The sequence below is a fragment of the Gadus chalcogrammus genome, chromosome 16, assembly GCF_026213295.1.
Source record: "Gadus chalcogrammus isolate NIFS_2021 chromosome 16, NIFS_Gcha_1.0, whole genome shotgun sequence".
Taxonomy (NCBI): domain Eukaryota; kingdom Metazoa; phylum Chordata; class Actinopteri; order Gadiformes; family Gadidae; genus Gadus; species Gadus chalcogrammus.
The window spans coordinates 24,638,054-24,655,687 of NC_079427.1; the positions used below are offsets into that span (position 1 = coordinate 24,638,054).

The window sequence follows — 17,634 nt, forward strand, 5'->3', positions numbered from 1 at the left end:
TGGGTTATAAAAACTGTAACCGCCGGCTACAGGCTCCAATTTGCGTCCACTCCTCCCCGTTTCAACGGGATACTGCAGTCGCAGGCCCGTGGAGAGAAAGCTCAGGTTCTACAGGAGGAAATCACCTCTCTAAGAAACAAAAGGGCAATTCGGGTAGTGCCACCGGAGAAAAACCAAAGCGGTTTTTACTCGAGGTACTTTCTAGTCCCGAAGAAGGGAGGGGGCCTCCGGCCGATATTAGATTTACGCGCTCTGAACAGATACATGAGACAGTACAGTTTCAGGATGCTGACACACGCCGCTCTCATACGCTTCGTGCGCCCGGGAGGCTGGTTCACAAGCATAGATCTGAGGGACGCTTATTTCCATATCGCCATTTATCCCCCTCACAGGAAATATCTCAGGTTCGCCTTCCAGGGCGTAACGTACGAGTATTTGGTTCTCCCGTTCGGCCTTTCGTTAAGTCCACGGGTGTTTGTGAAATGCACGGAGGCTGCCATCGCGCCCCTCAGGTTGAAGGGAATGCGTTTGGCAATATACATAGACGACTGGCTTCTAGCCACACAGTCGCCCCAGGAGGCTCAGGCGCAGACCAGCGTGCTCATATCGCACCTAGTGTCCCTGGGTTTCACAATAAACGTGAAAAAGAGTGTTTTGGTCCCTACTCAAAGCATAACGTTCATAGGCTTGTGCCTCGATTCAGTGACGTTCAAAGCACGTCTATCCGCGGAGAGAGTGGAAGCCTTTCAGGCTTGTCTGGCACTTTTTCGCAGGGGGACGATGTTGAAGTTCAGAACGTGCCTCAGACTATTGGGTCTGATGGCGTCGGCGCTGGTAGTAGTCCCACTTGGCCGCCTCCATATGAGGCCGGTTCAGCGATGGGTTGCATCACTCAGACTGAACCCGACGTGCCATGGCCATCGCCGGGTTTTGATCTCCATGGCGTGCGTCTCGGCGCTGCGCCCTTGGGGACGCGCGTACTTTCTGACTACAGGCGTTACCATGGGAACTGTCCTGGCGAGGAAGGTCCTTTCAACGGATGCCTCTCGGGCGGGCTGGGGAGCCGTATACGAGGGCAGATCAGTAAATGGCACTTGGAGCTCACATATGCAGTTTGTTCACATAAACTGCCTGGAACTTCAGGCGGTGTCACTGGCGCTGAAACATTTTCTTCCCTTTCTGAGAGGGCAACATGTTCTAGTCAGGACGGACAACACCACGGTGGTGGCGTATATAAACCGTCAGGGGGGGCTGCGCTCCCCTCAAATGCACACGTTGGCACACAGACTGATCATTTGGGGCAACGCCCACCTGTTGTCGCTGAGAGCAACACACGTGCCGGGCGCGCGGAACTGGGGAGCAGATTTAATGTCCAGGGGCGACCCTCGCTACAAGGACTGGAAACTCCACGTCGTGGTCGTGAACCAGATATGGGAGAAATACGGTCGAGCAGAGGTCGATCTCTTTGCATCAGAGGAGAACACTCAGTGCCCTCTGTTCTATTCCCTAACCGGTCGGAGCGCCCCAATGGGGCTGGATGCTTTGGCATACGAGTGGCCGCGCGTCCTCCTGTACGCTTTCCCCCCATTAGAACTGATCATTCCTACTCTCGCCAGGGTGCGAGAGAAGGGTCATGCGCTGATCCTTATAGCCCCCCGTTGGCCGGGGAAATATTGGTTGGCGGAAATAGTCCAGTTGCTGTGCGGCCAGCCTTGGCCTCTGCCTTTACGAAGGGACCTCCTGACGCAAGCGCATGGGGAAATCTTCCATCCTCATCCGGAGCGCATGGCTCTATGGGCCTGGCCCGTGAAAGGATGAACCTAACGACGGCTGGACTCCCATTGAATGTCATTACGACTATCCAGGGCGCCAGGGCTTCCTCCACGCGTAGCGCATATGAAGGGAAATGGCGTGCGTTCGAGGATTGGTGCGCGAAAGCTGGGGAAATAGCTTTCCAGAGTCCCGTGCCTGTTATTCTGACATTTCTACAGGATTTGCTGGATAAAGGCCGGGCTTTCTCCACTGTCAAAGTGTACTTGGCCGCTATATCGGCTTGTCACATAGGTTTTGGGGACAAATCGGCAGGTCAGCACCCTATCGTTTGCCGGTTTATGAAAGGTGCACGCCGTCTTCGGCCGGTGTTGCGGAGCTTGGCTGCTCCTTGGGATTTATCTACGGTGCTTGATGCACTGTCACGCCCACCGTTTGAGCCCTTACAACAGGTAGAGCTTAAGACGCTCTCGTTTAAGACGGCTTTGTTGCTCGCGTTGGCCTCGGCTAAACGCACTAGTGACATCCATGCGCTGTCGGTTAGCCCGACGTGTATGCAGTTTTTGCGGGGGAACTCAAAGGTTCTATTAAAGCCGAACCCTGCGTTTGTTCCCAAGGTATTCGACTCTGCGTTGTCATACCGCCCTATTGAGCTGTTGGCTTTCCATTCTCCCCCTTTCTCCTCCCAGGAGCAGGAGCGGCTGAATGCGCTCTGCCCGGTGCGGGCTTTACGCGTCTATGTTGATAGGACGGCTGGATTCAGGAAATCGGAGCAGCTGTTTGTATCATGTGCTACGTCACATATGGGGAAGCCTCTCTCGAAGCAGCGTTTATCACACTGGATCGTGGGGGCTATAGCCATGGCTTATAGTAGCGTGGGTTTGGAACCCCCTATCGGCCTGCGCGCACATTCGACTCGCGGCATGTCCGCATCCTGGGCACTGTTTCAGGGGGTCTCAGTGGAAGAGATATGTGCGGCTGCCAGCTGGGCGACGCCTCACACTTTCGCTAGATTCTACAGGTTGGATGTTACTGCGCCTAATCTGTCTCACACAGTCTTGAGCGTTGGATCGGTGAACATGCCTGTTTGATGGGTTTGCACTGGTACTTCTTTGGCAATACGGGAGTTACTATATCCCATAGTGAGATACCGAATGAATATTGAAAGAAAACTTAGGGTTAAGAAATTAACCAAGGTTTTCTGATATATGAGTGAGGTATCTCACCAGACCACCCTCCTTGCCCGGAGCGAGGAAGAGGTGTTTTGCCTAGACTGAAGAGATGACGTGACGACGGGGCTTATGTAGTAGGAGTGAGCCCCTCCTCTGCAGGCAGACGTCACGTCTGTTGGCCAGTCACGACTGGCGTAGTGTAAAATTGCTTCTGGGGGACAGCGCGAGGGGCGTGTCCCATAGTGAGATACCTCACTCATATATCAGAAAACCTTGGTTAATTTCTTAACCCTAAGTTTGTATAGGAATGAATGGGCGGCCATTTTCCAGTCTGTGGTCCATCCTTTATTATGTCCATGGTAGTAGTCCGGTAACTTGTCAACCCCAGCGTCTTCGGTTGCTAAGCGACGTCAACGTCTTTGGCGGACTATTTCGCTGCTGATCAACACTACGAATGCTGGTAAAGAATAAATTGTAAAAAGACACATGTGATGTTATTTTCCAAATAAGATTTGAAAAGCTTTGGAAGTTTATTTACAACACTATTTACATGGTTTCGGAGTAGTACACTTTGACATTTTAATACAGTTCAGCAAGAAAGGCGACGAAGAATACAACCCAGTCTCCAAGAAAAAACGTCAGTGGTGTACGTTTCCATGAACACTGGATACGTAGCATTTCAACGTAAAAAATAGCGTGTTATACCTACAGTATCCACGTGTGCCGCTGTGGAGGCGGGTTTCGGGGTTTGGGTTTCACGGCTTTCGCGGTAAATTGTGGACACGATTGTTTAGGGGGGGGGGGGGGAGACTGTTGTTGACCGGGGAGGGGGGGGGGGGGGGGGGGGGGACACGTTAGTTGAAGGGGGGGGGGGGGGGACACATTTGTTGAGGGGGGGGGAGACACGTTTGTAGGGGGGGGGCACGCTCGACAACGAGAGTTGGTTTTTATTGAACGCTCGACAACGAGAGTTGGTTTTTATTGAACGAGACTTCAACACGGAACAGCTGCGCGAAACGATGGTCACGTCACTCTCGGTGACGGTGTCGACAATAATGAACACACGGACAATGTTAATAGAACAACACACAACCACATAACATCCCGAACCCATTAACCCCACTTAATCCTAACAACAAAACAAGTTAACAAAAGCCCCATTTGTCAACTGAGAACCCCAATTCCCAGAATCCCCCGCGGCTCCGGAACACGGCGTAGCTTATATTAATCTTTATTATCTGAATGGGAAATGCAATATTTTAGGACAGATACACCATTAAACGCGTTTCTAATGACATTTCTAGCGAGAAATGTACATTTTCCTTACATAATCTTCAGTCAGTGAATGTGTATGATCTTTATTAATCTTTATTATCTGAATGGGAAATGCAATATTTTAGGACCGATTCACCGTTAAACATGTTTCTAATAACATTTCTAGCGAGAAATATACTTTTTAATTGCATAATCTTCAGTCAGTGATTGTGTCTGATCTTTAGTTTTATAGTTATTAGGAGTTGATCGGCTCGCTCGCATGTTTCAACGACGTCAGGTTGCTTTCGCTAAACTAGCAGCTCACGTGCTTCCTGCGTTTATGTTATTAAACTGTTACTTTATGTAACTTTTAATGATATAATCTTGTTAGAAACACGTATATCTGAGAGCCAACCCAGTCGCCAAAAACATACCTACGTTGACAGTGTACGTTTCGTGAACACTGGATTACGTCGCATTTCAACATAAAATAGCGTGTTATACACACACACACACGCACGCACATGCACAGACACACACACACAAGCACACACAAGCACACACACGCACGCACGCACAGACACACAGACACAGACACAGACACACACACACACACACACACACACACACACACACACACACACACACACACGCACACACGCACACGGTGCATTTCGCTGCTAAAACAACAAAAAAATATTCCCTCAAATATTATTACTTTCAAAAAGTTGGCCAAAATGGCCAATAATATCTTTTTTTTTTGGGATGCTTCTAGGACATTTTGGGTGGATTTTGAACGGTATGTGGGGGGCACGTTTTTTGCAGGACCTGGCAACCCTGCGCTGTTGCCCGAGATCTGGATCCACCCCGGCGTGGTGCCGTCTCCTTTTGACCTTTTGACCCCAGACTTCTGGGGGAATAGCTGAATCAATTCATTAGTCAATCAGAAGCATGTAAATATCTTTCCGGTGGGGTAAGAGGACGAACAAGGTGTCCTTCAACATCTACGCTTCCAGGCGATTGCAACGGTGCCACACATGAGCATATTCGAACATGTTTAATGGTAGTAATTAGCTGTCGAAATTGGAGGCCTTAATCAATACTGAGCAGCTATTGATTTGCTTCCCGATAAAGATTTGTCACAAATGACATGTTATTTAGCATCTACACGTTGAGCTGAGTCCAATGACACCAAGAACGACACTCTAGCTAATGGTAACATGTATTTTACATGGTACACCTAGGTCTAGGACATGATCTCGGTGTAGCAAGAGGCCGAGCTTGATCTCATTGGACTCAGCTTAACGTGTAGATGCTAATTAACATGTAATTTGTCAAAAATCTCCATGGGGAAGCAAATCTATAGCTGGTCATTATTGATAAAGGCCTCCAAAATCGACAGCTAATTACTACCCCGAAACATATTCAAATATGATCATGTGTGGCACTGTTGCAATCGTCTCGAAACGTAGATGTCAAAGGACACCTTGTTTGCTCTGTTGCACCACCGGGAACATATTTTCATACTTCTAATGGATTGATTCATGTTTTAAGGTTCTCGGAGTGAGACTTTAAGTGGCTGCAGCAGAAGTGTTGAGACGAAAGATGATATCAAGAGATTTATAGAATATTCCCATTCACATTATGATTCTTTGTCGTAACATCCGACCAAACATCCTTCACATTCACAGAGCGAAGATTATGAAAGTCCAGGCTCAGCAAGTGCTCCATCTCGTTGCACCTGCACCCAGCGGCTCGCTTGCAAGATTTTGGCCTGAAGTTCTTCCCAGACCTATACCCTAACAGTCCAATATGCATATCTGAGAATCAGGCCTCTCTTCTCAGTGCCGTCTGGATCCACTGGATTCACACGGCACCACGCTGTGGTGCCGTCTGGATCCAGTGGATCCAGATCTCGGGCAACAGCACAGGGTTGCCAGGTCCTGCAAAAAACGTGCCCCCCACATACCGTTCAAAATCCACCCAAAATGTCCTAGAAGCATCCCAAAAAAAAAAGATATTATTGGCCATTTTGGCCAACGTTTTGAAAGTAATAATATTTGAGGGAATATTTTTTTGTTGTTGTTTTAGCAGCGAAATGCACCGTGTGCGTGTGTGTGTGTGTGTGTGTGTGTGTGTGTGTGTGTGTGTGTGTGTGTGTGTGTGTGTGTGTGTGTGTGTGTGTGTGTGTGTGTGTGTGTGTGTGTGTGTGTCTGTGTGTCTGTGCGTGCGTGTGTGTGCTTGTGTCTGTGTGTCTGTGCATGTGCGTGCGTGTGTGTGTGTGTATAACACGCTATTTTATGTTGAAATGCGACGTAATCCAGTGTTCACGAAACGTACACTGTCAATGTAGGTATGATTTTGGCGACTGGGTTGGCTCTCAGATATACGTGTTTCAAACAAGATGATATCATTAAAAGTTACATAAAGTAACAGTTTAATAACACAAACGCAGGAAGCACGTGAGCTGCTAGTTTAGCGAAAGCAACCTGACGTCGTTGAAACATGCGAGCGAGCCGATCAACTCCTAATAACTATAAAACTAAAGATCAGACACAATCACTGACTGAAGATTATGCAATTAAAAAGTATATTTCTCGCTAGAAATGTTGTTAGAAACACGTTTAACGGTGAATCGGTCCTAAAATATTGCATTTCCCATTCAGATAATAAAGATTAATAAAGATCATACACATTCACTGACTGAAGATTATGTAAGGAAAATGTACATTTCTCGCTAGAAATGTCATTAGAAACGCGTTTAATGGTGTATCTGTCCTAAAATATTGCATTTCCCATTCAGATAATAAAGATTAATATAAGCTACGCCGTGTTCCGGAGCCGCGGGGGATTCTGGGAATTGGGGTTCTCAGTTGACAAATGGGGCTTTTGTTAACTTGTTTTGTTGTTAGGATTAAGTGGGGTTAATGGGTTCGGGATGTTATGTGGTTGTGTGTTGTTCTATTAACATTGTTCGTGTGTTCATTATTGTCGACACCGTCACCGAGAGTGACGTGACCATCGTTTCGAGCAGCTGTTCCGTGTTGAAGTCTCGTTCAATAAAAACCAACTCTCGTTGTCGAGCGTTCAATAAAAACCAACTCTCGTTGTCGAGCGTGCCCCCCCCCCCTACAAACGTGGTGTCTCCCCCCCCCTCAACAAACGTGTCCCCCCCCCCCCCCTTCAACTAACGTGTCGTCTTCGTCGTCGTCGTCCCCCCACAATCGTGTGTCGTCGTCCCCCCTCAACAAACGTGTCTTCCCCCCCCCCCCCCCTCCCCGGTCAACAACAGTCTCCCCCCCCCCCCCCCCCCCCCTAAACAATCGTGTCCACAATTTGCCGCGAAAGCCGTGAAACCCAAACCCCGAAACCCGCCTCCACAGCGGCACACGTGGATACTGTAGGTATAACACGCTATTTTTTACGTTGAAATGCTACGTATCCAGTGTTCATGGAAACGTACACCACTGACGTTTTTTCTTGGCGACTGGGTTGAAGAATAAGAAGGGGGCGTTCCAGTCTGTGTAAACGGGAACCCCCACCACACGAGAACGCCCATTTGTGTCTGCAGTGGGATGATATTGGATTCCGTGGACTTTGAAACCCGTCCCCACGCACAGGGCAAGAGGAGGAGCAAGAGGATTATACCAACAAGGATCTTGAGCTCTGCCTCATTTATTTTTTGCACTTTGAAGGGGACAGAGAGCAATGGGTTTGCTGGTGCCAATCCTGCTGGCTCTTCTAGCCTCTCTATTTGGAGGATATTACCTTTTAGGAGCATTCAGAAAGCAAAGGCCAGGTGAACCCCCATTAGATAGAGGTCCCATTCCCTGGTTGGGCCATGTGTTGGAGTTTCGCAGGGACACAGCAAAGTTCTTAGAGAGGATGAAGCAAAAACATGGGGACATATTCACGGTACAACTTGCTGGGAATTACTTCACATTTCTCATGGATCCTTCATCTTTTGGTGCTGTCTTCAAGGAGGCCCACACAAAACTGGACTTCAGTGCTTTTGCAAGGAAGCTGGTGATCAGAGTTTTTCATTTCTATCCAGAACTTACAAAAAAGCAATTTCATGATTCCAACAACAGACATCTGATGGGTGATGGACTAGTATTATTGACAGAAAGTACAATGACATTTTTCCAAAATCTCATGCTCCGCAGTATAGGCAAAGGTGGAGACCAAAATACCTGGATTGAGGATAGACTTTTCATGTATAGTTACAATATTGTTTTCAGGGCAGGGTACCTATCACTGTTCGGCAATGTGTCTTTAAGGGAGGCCGGTAGCACTGAGAAATCCTTTGAGATGGACAGAATACAATCTGATGCAATGTTTACAGAGTTTCATAAATTTGATCAATACTTCCCCAAACTGGCGTATGGTGTCCAGTCACCCAGAGAGAGGATTGAGATCAGGAAGCTTCTGAGAATGTTTTGGAAAACTTTGTCATCACAGGTTGTCAAGAATAAGGGGAATGCCAGCAACTGGGTGCGTGAACAGCTGCAGACCAGCGAGGGACTAGGAATGAAGGAGTTCATGCAAGACCGATTCATGTTTCTAATGCTCTGGGCGTCCCAGGGAAACACAGGGCCTGCTGCCTTTTGGCTATTAATGTACCTCATGAAGAATCCAGAGGCTATGGCTGCTGTGAGGAGAGAGGTGGACAGGGTTGTGACGGAATCTGGGCAGGAAGTGAGGCGTGGTGGCCCTATCATCAATCTGACCTATGACATGATCCAGAAAAGTCTGATCCTTGACAGTGCTCTTGAGGAGACCCTGAGACTGACTGTTGCGCCCGTTCTCAACAGAGCTGTGATGGAAAACATGAACCTCAAAATGTCTGATGGTCGTGCGTATCAGATTCGACAAGGCGATATAATTTCTCTCTTCCCTTACACTGCCATTCAAATTGATTCCAAAATTCACCCTGACCCACTTTCTTTCAAATACGACCGCTTTATTAACCCAGATGGCAGCAAGAAAACAGATTTTTACAAGAACGGGAAGAAGTTGAGGTACTACACAATGCCGTGGGGAGCTGGTGTCAGTATGTGCCCTGGCCGTTTCTTTGCTATGAATGAGTTGAAGCAGTTTGTGTTTTTCATGATATTATATTTTGACTTTGAGCTGAAGAATCCTAATGAGGAGGTACCTGACATTGATGTTAAGCGATGGGGTTTTGGGGCCATGCAACCCACAAGAGATGTTGGTTTCCGATACAGACTCCGATTTTAAATTACACATCACACTTTTGAGTTAAATGGATGGTAACCTCCATTTTTGTTAATGGATGGTAACCTCCATCCAACTTGTGTATGTTATGTTTTCAGGCACCTAATCTAGTACAGTATCTTAAACCTATAATGGTTGCATCATGGCAGAATCATCTTTAATTAATCAAATGTTAAATAATACATAGTTACACACACACACACACACACACACACACACACACACACACACACACACACACACACACACACACACACACACACACACACACACACACACACACACACACACACACAGTTGAAATATAAGGAGTAGTATTGCTAACTGCTAAAGAGAGCAAATCTCTGATCCCTGACATCCTGCACAACCCCCTCCCTACCAAATTTGTCCTGTAGCTAGTTAAATATATTCAAGATGCCATGATCCCCCATTTATGTTTTCTCATGTCATAACTTACTATGTTAATATATTAAATTGCATGTGTGGTGTTAATATAGGCAAATGTTAATATTTGTATTATTGGTAATTGCAATCAAGTTTAGACCAGTCAGACCGCTCTCTCATGAGAAGGGCTTAGTGATCAATATGGAATGGCGCTTGTGAACATATAACAGGATTTCCAGCCAGGGCACAACCTCAGGGGTGGCACAGAGTGGCAGTTATCCGCATACAATTATGTGCTCTTGGTGATCTATTAACTGAGAAATCTCTGAGGTCATCAGTCAAAGAGACAAGGGGTGAGGAAGGGAGAACAGAAAGTTCGGACATGAAGCAAATATTTACTATTTAGTTTAAACTGTGTGCAGCGTGTGTTATTTTTGTCATAGGCTATTGTAGTGTCAGTGAACCCATTGTTTCAGCTGGAATAAAACACTGTTGAATAAAACAAATAGCGTTATGACAGTCTTATTCTTGACATTCTGAGCATCAAATTTCTTGCATTCTGGGGAATTGTTATGCACCAATTCAGCCTTTTCTGCATCAGTTGATGGTAGAAATTCTTAATTTATGTGAAGGAATAAAAAAATACCTCAGTTATCCGGTGACAATCAAAATATAATGGAATATAATGCAGTTTGTATTGTGGAAGAATATTACTATACCCTTAGAGGGATTATAATTAATATCTCGCCTATTCTATAAGGATGAAAAAAGCGTGGAGCCTTCTGAAGAGAATCTTGCTTCTTAGAAAGGTCATCCGATGTTCTGTGCCACCAGAATGTACTAATATTCAGGCCCGGGGACCAAGGTGACACAGGGAGGATTCAGATATAGACAAAGCATCTATACTGCTTGTGCAGGGACAGAGTACCCCCCTGGTGTGAAGAGTCTGGTGGTGCTGTTATATATAAGTGTCCTAGAAGCTTATCTGTATCTTGGTATCAACCCCTGTCCAGACAGAGCTTCACGTCAAGCTCTGTCATCATCACTGTTGAAAGCCCTTGCATTCGCATAATTGGGACCTATGGGATCAATTACTTATCATCTAAGATGTCGCCAAAGAGAATGAAATGGATATCTTATTATTATTATAAAATGATTATGCACAACAGAATAGCACATTATTGTATTTTATGTGTTGGTTATAGAAAGTTAACTTTACGTAATGAACATTGCTTTCATATTATTTTATAGTTTTTCAATAGTTATTAAATAACAGAACTAATCTCTTATTCTGATTTTGAAATTGACCAATCAAACAGTCTGCTTCCTTTGGAAGTATAATTGCATTGGTGGATCAGTGATTAACAGTCATGATGGATTCCCCAAACCTATCAGAGAAGAGAGGCCCTGATGAAATGAAACCTGGAAGGGTCTACATTTTCTTAATGAGCTCACACATTAGCAGGCGCAGTCAACTCAAAAAAGGGTTTATTCTCTCAACTCATTCAATGCTGACGGGGATGACTATGTCATTTACGACAAATTACACTCAAATAATAGCCCTTAAATCTTTCCTACAGCACTTTTGGCGGTCGGGGCAAATAGCTAAATTCCTAGTTGGTCCCATGGATGTATGATTGATGCTTATTCAAGCGTTACACATGTAATATCATAGGAATAAAAAGAAAGAATGGCCACTTGCAACATTTATATATGATTGGTAACACAATTTTTTGTTTAATATCTTTACAATAGATCCTATACATGCATGTGAATTTGTATTTTTACCTTAACTAAAGTCTCATTATCTTTGACAATAGATCCTATACATCTATGTGAATTTGTATTTTTACTTAAAGGTTGGGTATGGGATTTGCGAAACGCCAGCAGATTTTGAAAACACACATCTCAAATGGTCCTACCCCCTCTCTTTCAACGCTGACTCTGGCTGTTTCCCAATGTCAAGGAAGCATGCTCAAAGGCTGCCCTTTTGAAGTGAAGTTATATTAGTTTTCAGAAATATTTTGTGCCGTATTGCTTTTTATAGATTCATCATGTTAATGCAAATAATGAAGCCTAAAGACCAGTGCCACTTTTCAAACGTTTTTGCAACTTAATGATACGTTGCTATATTTTGCATGGACGTAGCTGGTGTTAAACACCACTGTCACCAATGTCAATTTACTCGCTCACAAGATTACATTATTTATGTATACCTATTTATGTTTGTGTTGAATCGTTTTCTTTTGGGTCAGCCCAGCAAACGGAGGCTTTAGTGCGCCGGGTGGCGCGCAAACATTTGTTTACCGGTGGAAGGGATAGTGCCACTATCCAAAGTTGTAAAATTAATCCACAACCGATCATTTGCAATGTTTGTAATTTTTAATGAACGTATATAATTGTATTTTATATGATATACTTAAGTGTTCAAACCACTGGTAGATTGTAGGCATACATACATGAATGAATGAATCAGATCAGTTAAATAATATATCCAAATAAATACATGTTTATCATCTCTTTCCTGCATAATAGTAATCAACCGTAGGGTAGACTGAGTACAGTTGGATACACGTTTACTTTTACCAGCTTCCTCACACAAATTAGACTATTAAAAGACACCAAAAAATAAATTATTTTAGACTTAACATATTTTCAGAGTGTGTGCCAAAATATAACCAAGGATTTATATCTTGAAGGTGTCTAATTTTTATACAATCAATCAAATAAAAAAAGTGCACTTTTGTCTCAACTGTACCCTCGCTGAAAAATGGTAGGGTACAGTTGAGACGGTCGCGGGTACAGTTGAGATTCCATTGAAAACAATGGAAATGTGACATGCCAGTCTTTGCAGTCTTTGTCTTTGTATTTAAATCATTGAAATAATTATGTGTTCATGTATTTTTTTAATGTATTAGGTTAAAATACCATAGACTACAACCCATACGTCTATAATCAATGTCATTTACATCACACCATCTATTGTGTAAAGCAAACAACAAACATCCACTTTTTAAGCTTAGCCTAGGCTACATTTATTAATTTTTTCAACTCATCAATGTCATCATATAATATTAAAAAACTAGTTAAACAAATAACTTATAACAAATAACTTATAACAAATATAATAACAAATATAATAACAACAATTGAATCTAATTGTGATTCAAACCCTGTTGTCATAAACGGGCAAGCGCTTCACATGTAACGCAACGGAGTTCTAGGTCGGGTACAGTTGAGACGATGTGTCTCAACTGTCCCCCGATGACCTCCTGGCACATTACACAGTATTACGTAATGCCCTTCAATGCAACTATGCCATGCAATATATCTATTTTTAGAGCACAAACTAACGTTTACAAATATGCAACATTACTTTTTGAGTCACGAAGGGGTAAGAAGGTATTCATTGCGAAATGGACATGGTGAAGTCAAAATCTTACCTGCAAAAACAGACTTTTGCCGATAACTTCGTAGCGGAGCCACACACAGAGTTCAAATCTCCCACGCTGAAAGAGGACGTCTATACGCATGTGCAGAGCAAAAATCAGCGCGATGCATGTTTGCGCACTAAAGATATTACGGATGTCTCAACTGTACCCTGTACTCAACTGTACACAGTCTACCCTACTGTAAATGTGATGCATGAATTAAGTTCTCAGACAATTTCACTTAGTTTTATAAAAATTGAATGGACTTTCCTTTTAATAAAGACGATTCTATCAACCGCAACAAAGCTTTTGTGACTTCCCCAAAGAGGCTCCATGCGAAGGAGCAACCCGGACTGAGAAAAGCAAAAAAGCGAAATTTCACGGAGGTTGAAGTGGAGACACTTGTGGGTGAGATGGAGGCCCGAAAGGTAGTTTTGTTCGGCGGTCACGGGATTGGGATCGCCAACAACAAAAAGCAGAGTGAGTGTTAACATGATGCTGCAGCAGTGAACTCTGTCAGTATTACGGAGCGCACAGTCCCAGAATTAAAGGAAGTGGTCTGACATAAACGTACATATTTTTATGTAGCCTACCAATAAATCGTTATGGTCCCTATTCCCTAAAGACCCTCTCCCTCCGAATCCTGCCATTTTCATGGTCCGCCAGAAGTGACATATGGTGCAGCATTACCACGGCGCTCTATGGAAGTAAATCTGTGCCATCGGGTTTTGAAAATAAAAACACATTGAATTATAAGCACTGAATATTTATGCATTGAAATAACCTATCTGATTTTTTTGCCTCTGAATTTAACTCTTTCCATTTTCAATATATCATGTTCACCTTTATTTTTCAATGTTAAAAAATTCAACGTTAAAATATTCAACTCAAATATTTTCAGCGTCCAAAAATTCAGTCCGCCAAAGTCACCATCAAAATTCAGTGTACGAAATTCAGTGTTAACATCCGGGGACCCAAGAAAGAGCATTAGATCCTAGATGCTAGATCGCGGTCAAACGAGTGTGCGCGTCGTTGGATACCTGACTCTCTCACGCGGGAAGGCAAAACAGATTTAGCCATGTCCAATGGCAACAGCAGCAGTAATAGTGCTTCGGTGAGTACATTTTATATATATGCCATTCGTTTGGGTTGTTTCTGTAAGATTCAGCAATGGACAATACTAACGGACACTTGTACATACGAAGGACATCGAATTGAAAAATAGGGGTAGTTCGGAATTTTGGACATAGGGCCTGATTCCCAAGTTAGCCTTGGTGTTCTTTATCATTGGAGACTAGGCTAGCTAGGCTAGCCACAAGTCAACGGGCATATTTTGATGCTGGTTTATAACGTCTTTATTGAAGATTTCAGGGGTACAGTTCTAACAGTCAGGTTTATAATATGTAGCGCCACTAGGTGGCGCCTCCCTCTTCTTCACGTACAGTGAAGAAGTGCGTGCTCTTTCGCTCGGCTAGAATAAACAGCTCTATACGATCGAAGTCTCCCTTTTTAATATGAGTTATTTAGTTACTGATTTGTTGTAGGCAGGAATCCCGGACTTTCCACCTGTGTGTTAAATATAGTGCCGTTGAGACCTGGCGTGGTATGGTCAAAAGCTTATAGTATACTAAAAGTACCGTGAGGAGAATCTCGCATGTTGTCTCCTTCATGCTAACCCTGACCTACTGTACCATCGCACGTTACACAGTATGTGGATAGACCAATTGGCTCTATCAAATAATGCTCCCACTGCAGAATCACGTTATTTTACACCACTACTCACCCCATGTACATGGTTTTATAACGTATATATTGAAGATTTCAGGGGTGCAGTATGTGCAAATGTATGTAATGTAAAAAAAATAGCACTTCAAGAAAAAACATAAATAATCAATTAAACTAAATAAATAACATCAACTACAAAAGTGTAGCAAGTATTGTTAAAAATTGTACATATTTGTGAATGGGATTTTGCATGGGTTTATATATGCAATAGCTAATAATTATTCAAAATATCCAATAATACAAACATTTTATTTTGAGTTACGTTATTTCAATGCATAGATATTCAGTGCTTAGAATTCAATGGGTTTTTATTTTCAAAATCCGATGGCACAGATTTACTTCCATAAGTGATGCACAACACTGCTTAGAGGGCTCAAAATTAACACTCGCCAAACTGGGTAAAGTAGTCTTAAGTTATTGAGTCCACCCGCCACTTTGGCTGGACACATCTTGTCCTTCAGCTGCAGAGAGCTGAGAGCAGTCAACAGTAGCCTATATAGACACATTTTGAAATAAGCCATGGAAGAACTACTCCAAAAACATTCACAACAATCTATTTAATTTATCCTAGATTGTAGAAATATGTATACTAATTAATTGAATAGGCTGTGTTCAATGTATAAAGTTTGGTTTTAATTAAAAGGAAATGTTCTAAAAATGTTTATCATTATTATGATAATTATGTGTATAGATAAACAATATACAGATATAGATATTAATATTATTGTTCTATGGGCCAATGGACCAAGATGACATGCTCAAAGGTAATTAGAGTGAAATGCAAGGGTTATGGTTATGCAATATCACACTGCTACAAAATGTATTTTTATGCTACTGAATTTTTGTGCTTGCTGGCACCAGTGCTACCACTTAAAAAAAATAAGCGAACAGCCCTGGATATGCATTATAGTTCTTCCTTAATGTATTGACTGTTTTTATATTCTTGCTTTTAACAGGATGAGTTGGATGACACTGCACAGGCCTGGAACACACACACCATCAGGCCATCGAAAAACCTTAACGTCCCCAGCGGTCGGCCGAACGTGATGTTTGCATTACCTGAACTCTATGGGACAAGAGACTTCCTTTCCCCAATTGAAGATTATGATTTTCAACTGTGCAAAAATGAATGTATCTTTCGCCAGACCAAACCGTGTGATCCAGATCTATATGAACTATGCAACATCTTTATGGCTGAGTCCAATCTCACTCTAGCAACAGATTCATATCAGGCAGTGAATTTGTACATGCACCTCAGAGAGGCCATCAGGGCATGTGTGTAGGTCAGGCGTATTTAGTTGTGTCTTGTGTTGAGCTTCGAAGTGGCAGGATTTTTTGGTCACATAAGTAATTCACCTTGCTGTCCTTTTCCTTTATAAGTTTCCTTTAAAGTCATAGCTCAACATCTCTAGCTTTTGGCAAATGTTATATTCCTTTAAACGATAGTTTAGAAACACAAAAAATTAGGGGGGGCTTTATAGACAAAGCCTGTAAAAAGTAAATCAAATGTGTATCAATTTCAGAACTTTACTTTAACAAATGTATCACTTTTTTCAGTTAGAATTGTATTTAACAAAAAGGTAACTGGCTTCAGTAACTAAATGTGAATACTTTCTTTCATGATAGAATATCATTGGATTTCAAATGATGGGACCAAAAAAATGTATGTATCTATCGAACTCTGAACTTCTGATGGCCAATCAGTACAAATATTGACATGTTACCGACAGAAAAGCATTTTGAAATTATCTGCATTTACAACCTGTCGTTTCAAATACTGAGAGAGGGGTTAAAAAACGACAACACACGCTATTCATGTTTTTGTTGAGAATGGAAGATTTTTTATTACTGTAACTATATTGCTATCCCGTATGTGGAACTCTGAATAAACAAAAAATTGCCAAACAAGTTTAGTGCACATTAGCTAGATGAAAAACTTAATGAATTAATGATTGTACTTGTTCAAGAACAATTGACTTAATTATTCTTGTAATCAAAATAGTATTACTTTTCATACCATGACAAGTTCCTGCAGACTTCTTCTTAATGTCACATAAATGTTGCTAAGGTGTCAAGACAGCTGATTGTATACAGCAGGGGGTGCGGTCGTCCTGCCGGTTCAAGTAGGATGACCTGAAACCTGTATAAAATCAGCTTTCTTGACACCACAGCAACATCATGTGACATTTAGAAGAAGACTGCAGGAACATTTACAATCAAAACATGTCAGGGTATGAAAAGTAATACTAGTTGTATTATTATGTACACTATCTATTATTATCTATACTGGAGTTAGTTTCGTCGTCTGAGACGTCTCGCCCTTCGTGACACTCTGAGATCGAGCTCTTTCAACAACAACCGCACATCCACTTTCCTCACACGCAGTCGATGCTCCCTGCATTTAGCGTACATCCATCGGTACCCGTGAAGCTGTCCAGAGTACTGCAGTTGGTCGCTAATAAAATCCACCAGGACCCACAGGTCAGAGTAGGCTACGCCTTGCGGCGAGTGTCCCCTATCTCGCAGTATCCTCTTCAGATGTCTCTCACTTATGTGGAAGGCGTGCCTACTGGCAAGTATTGATTTGATGTCCGAATATT

At 43.0% G+C, this 17,634-nt stretch overlaps 1 protein-coding gene across 1 annotated transcript; it reads left to right on the plus strand.

The window, feature by feature from the left end:
• Nucleotides 1-7,889: 7,889 nt before the first annotated feature.
• Nucleotides 7,890-10,525, plus strand: LOC130406013 (7-alpha-hydroxycholest-4-en-3-one 12-alpha-hydroxylase-like). Its single transcript, XM_056611378.1, has one exon. It carries the CDS (start codon nucleotides 7,905-7,907, stop codon nucleotides 9,435-9,437), a length of 1,533 nt encoding a protein of 510 aa, XP_056467353.1. The 5' UTR covers nucleotides 7,890-7,904; the 3' UTR covers nucleotides 9,438-10,525.
• Nucleotides 10,526-17,634: the final 7,109 nt, after the last annotated feature.

What these genes read in the sequence shown, in the direction of transcription:
- LOC130406013 (XM_056611378.1), top strand. Translation starts at nt 7,905, where the DNA reads ATGGGTTTGCTGGTGCCAATCCTGCTGGCTCTTCTAGCCTCTCTATTT.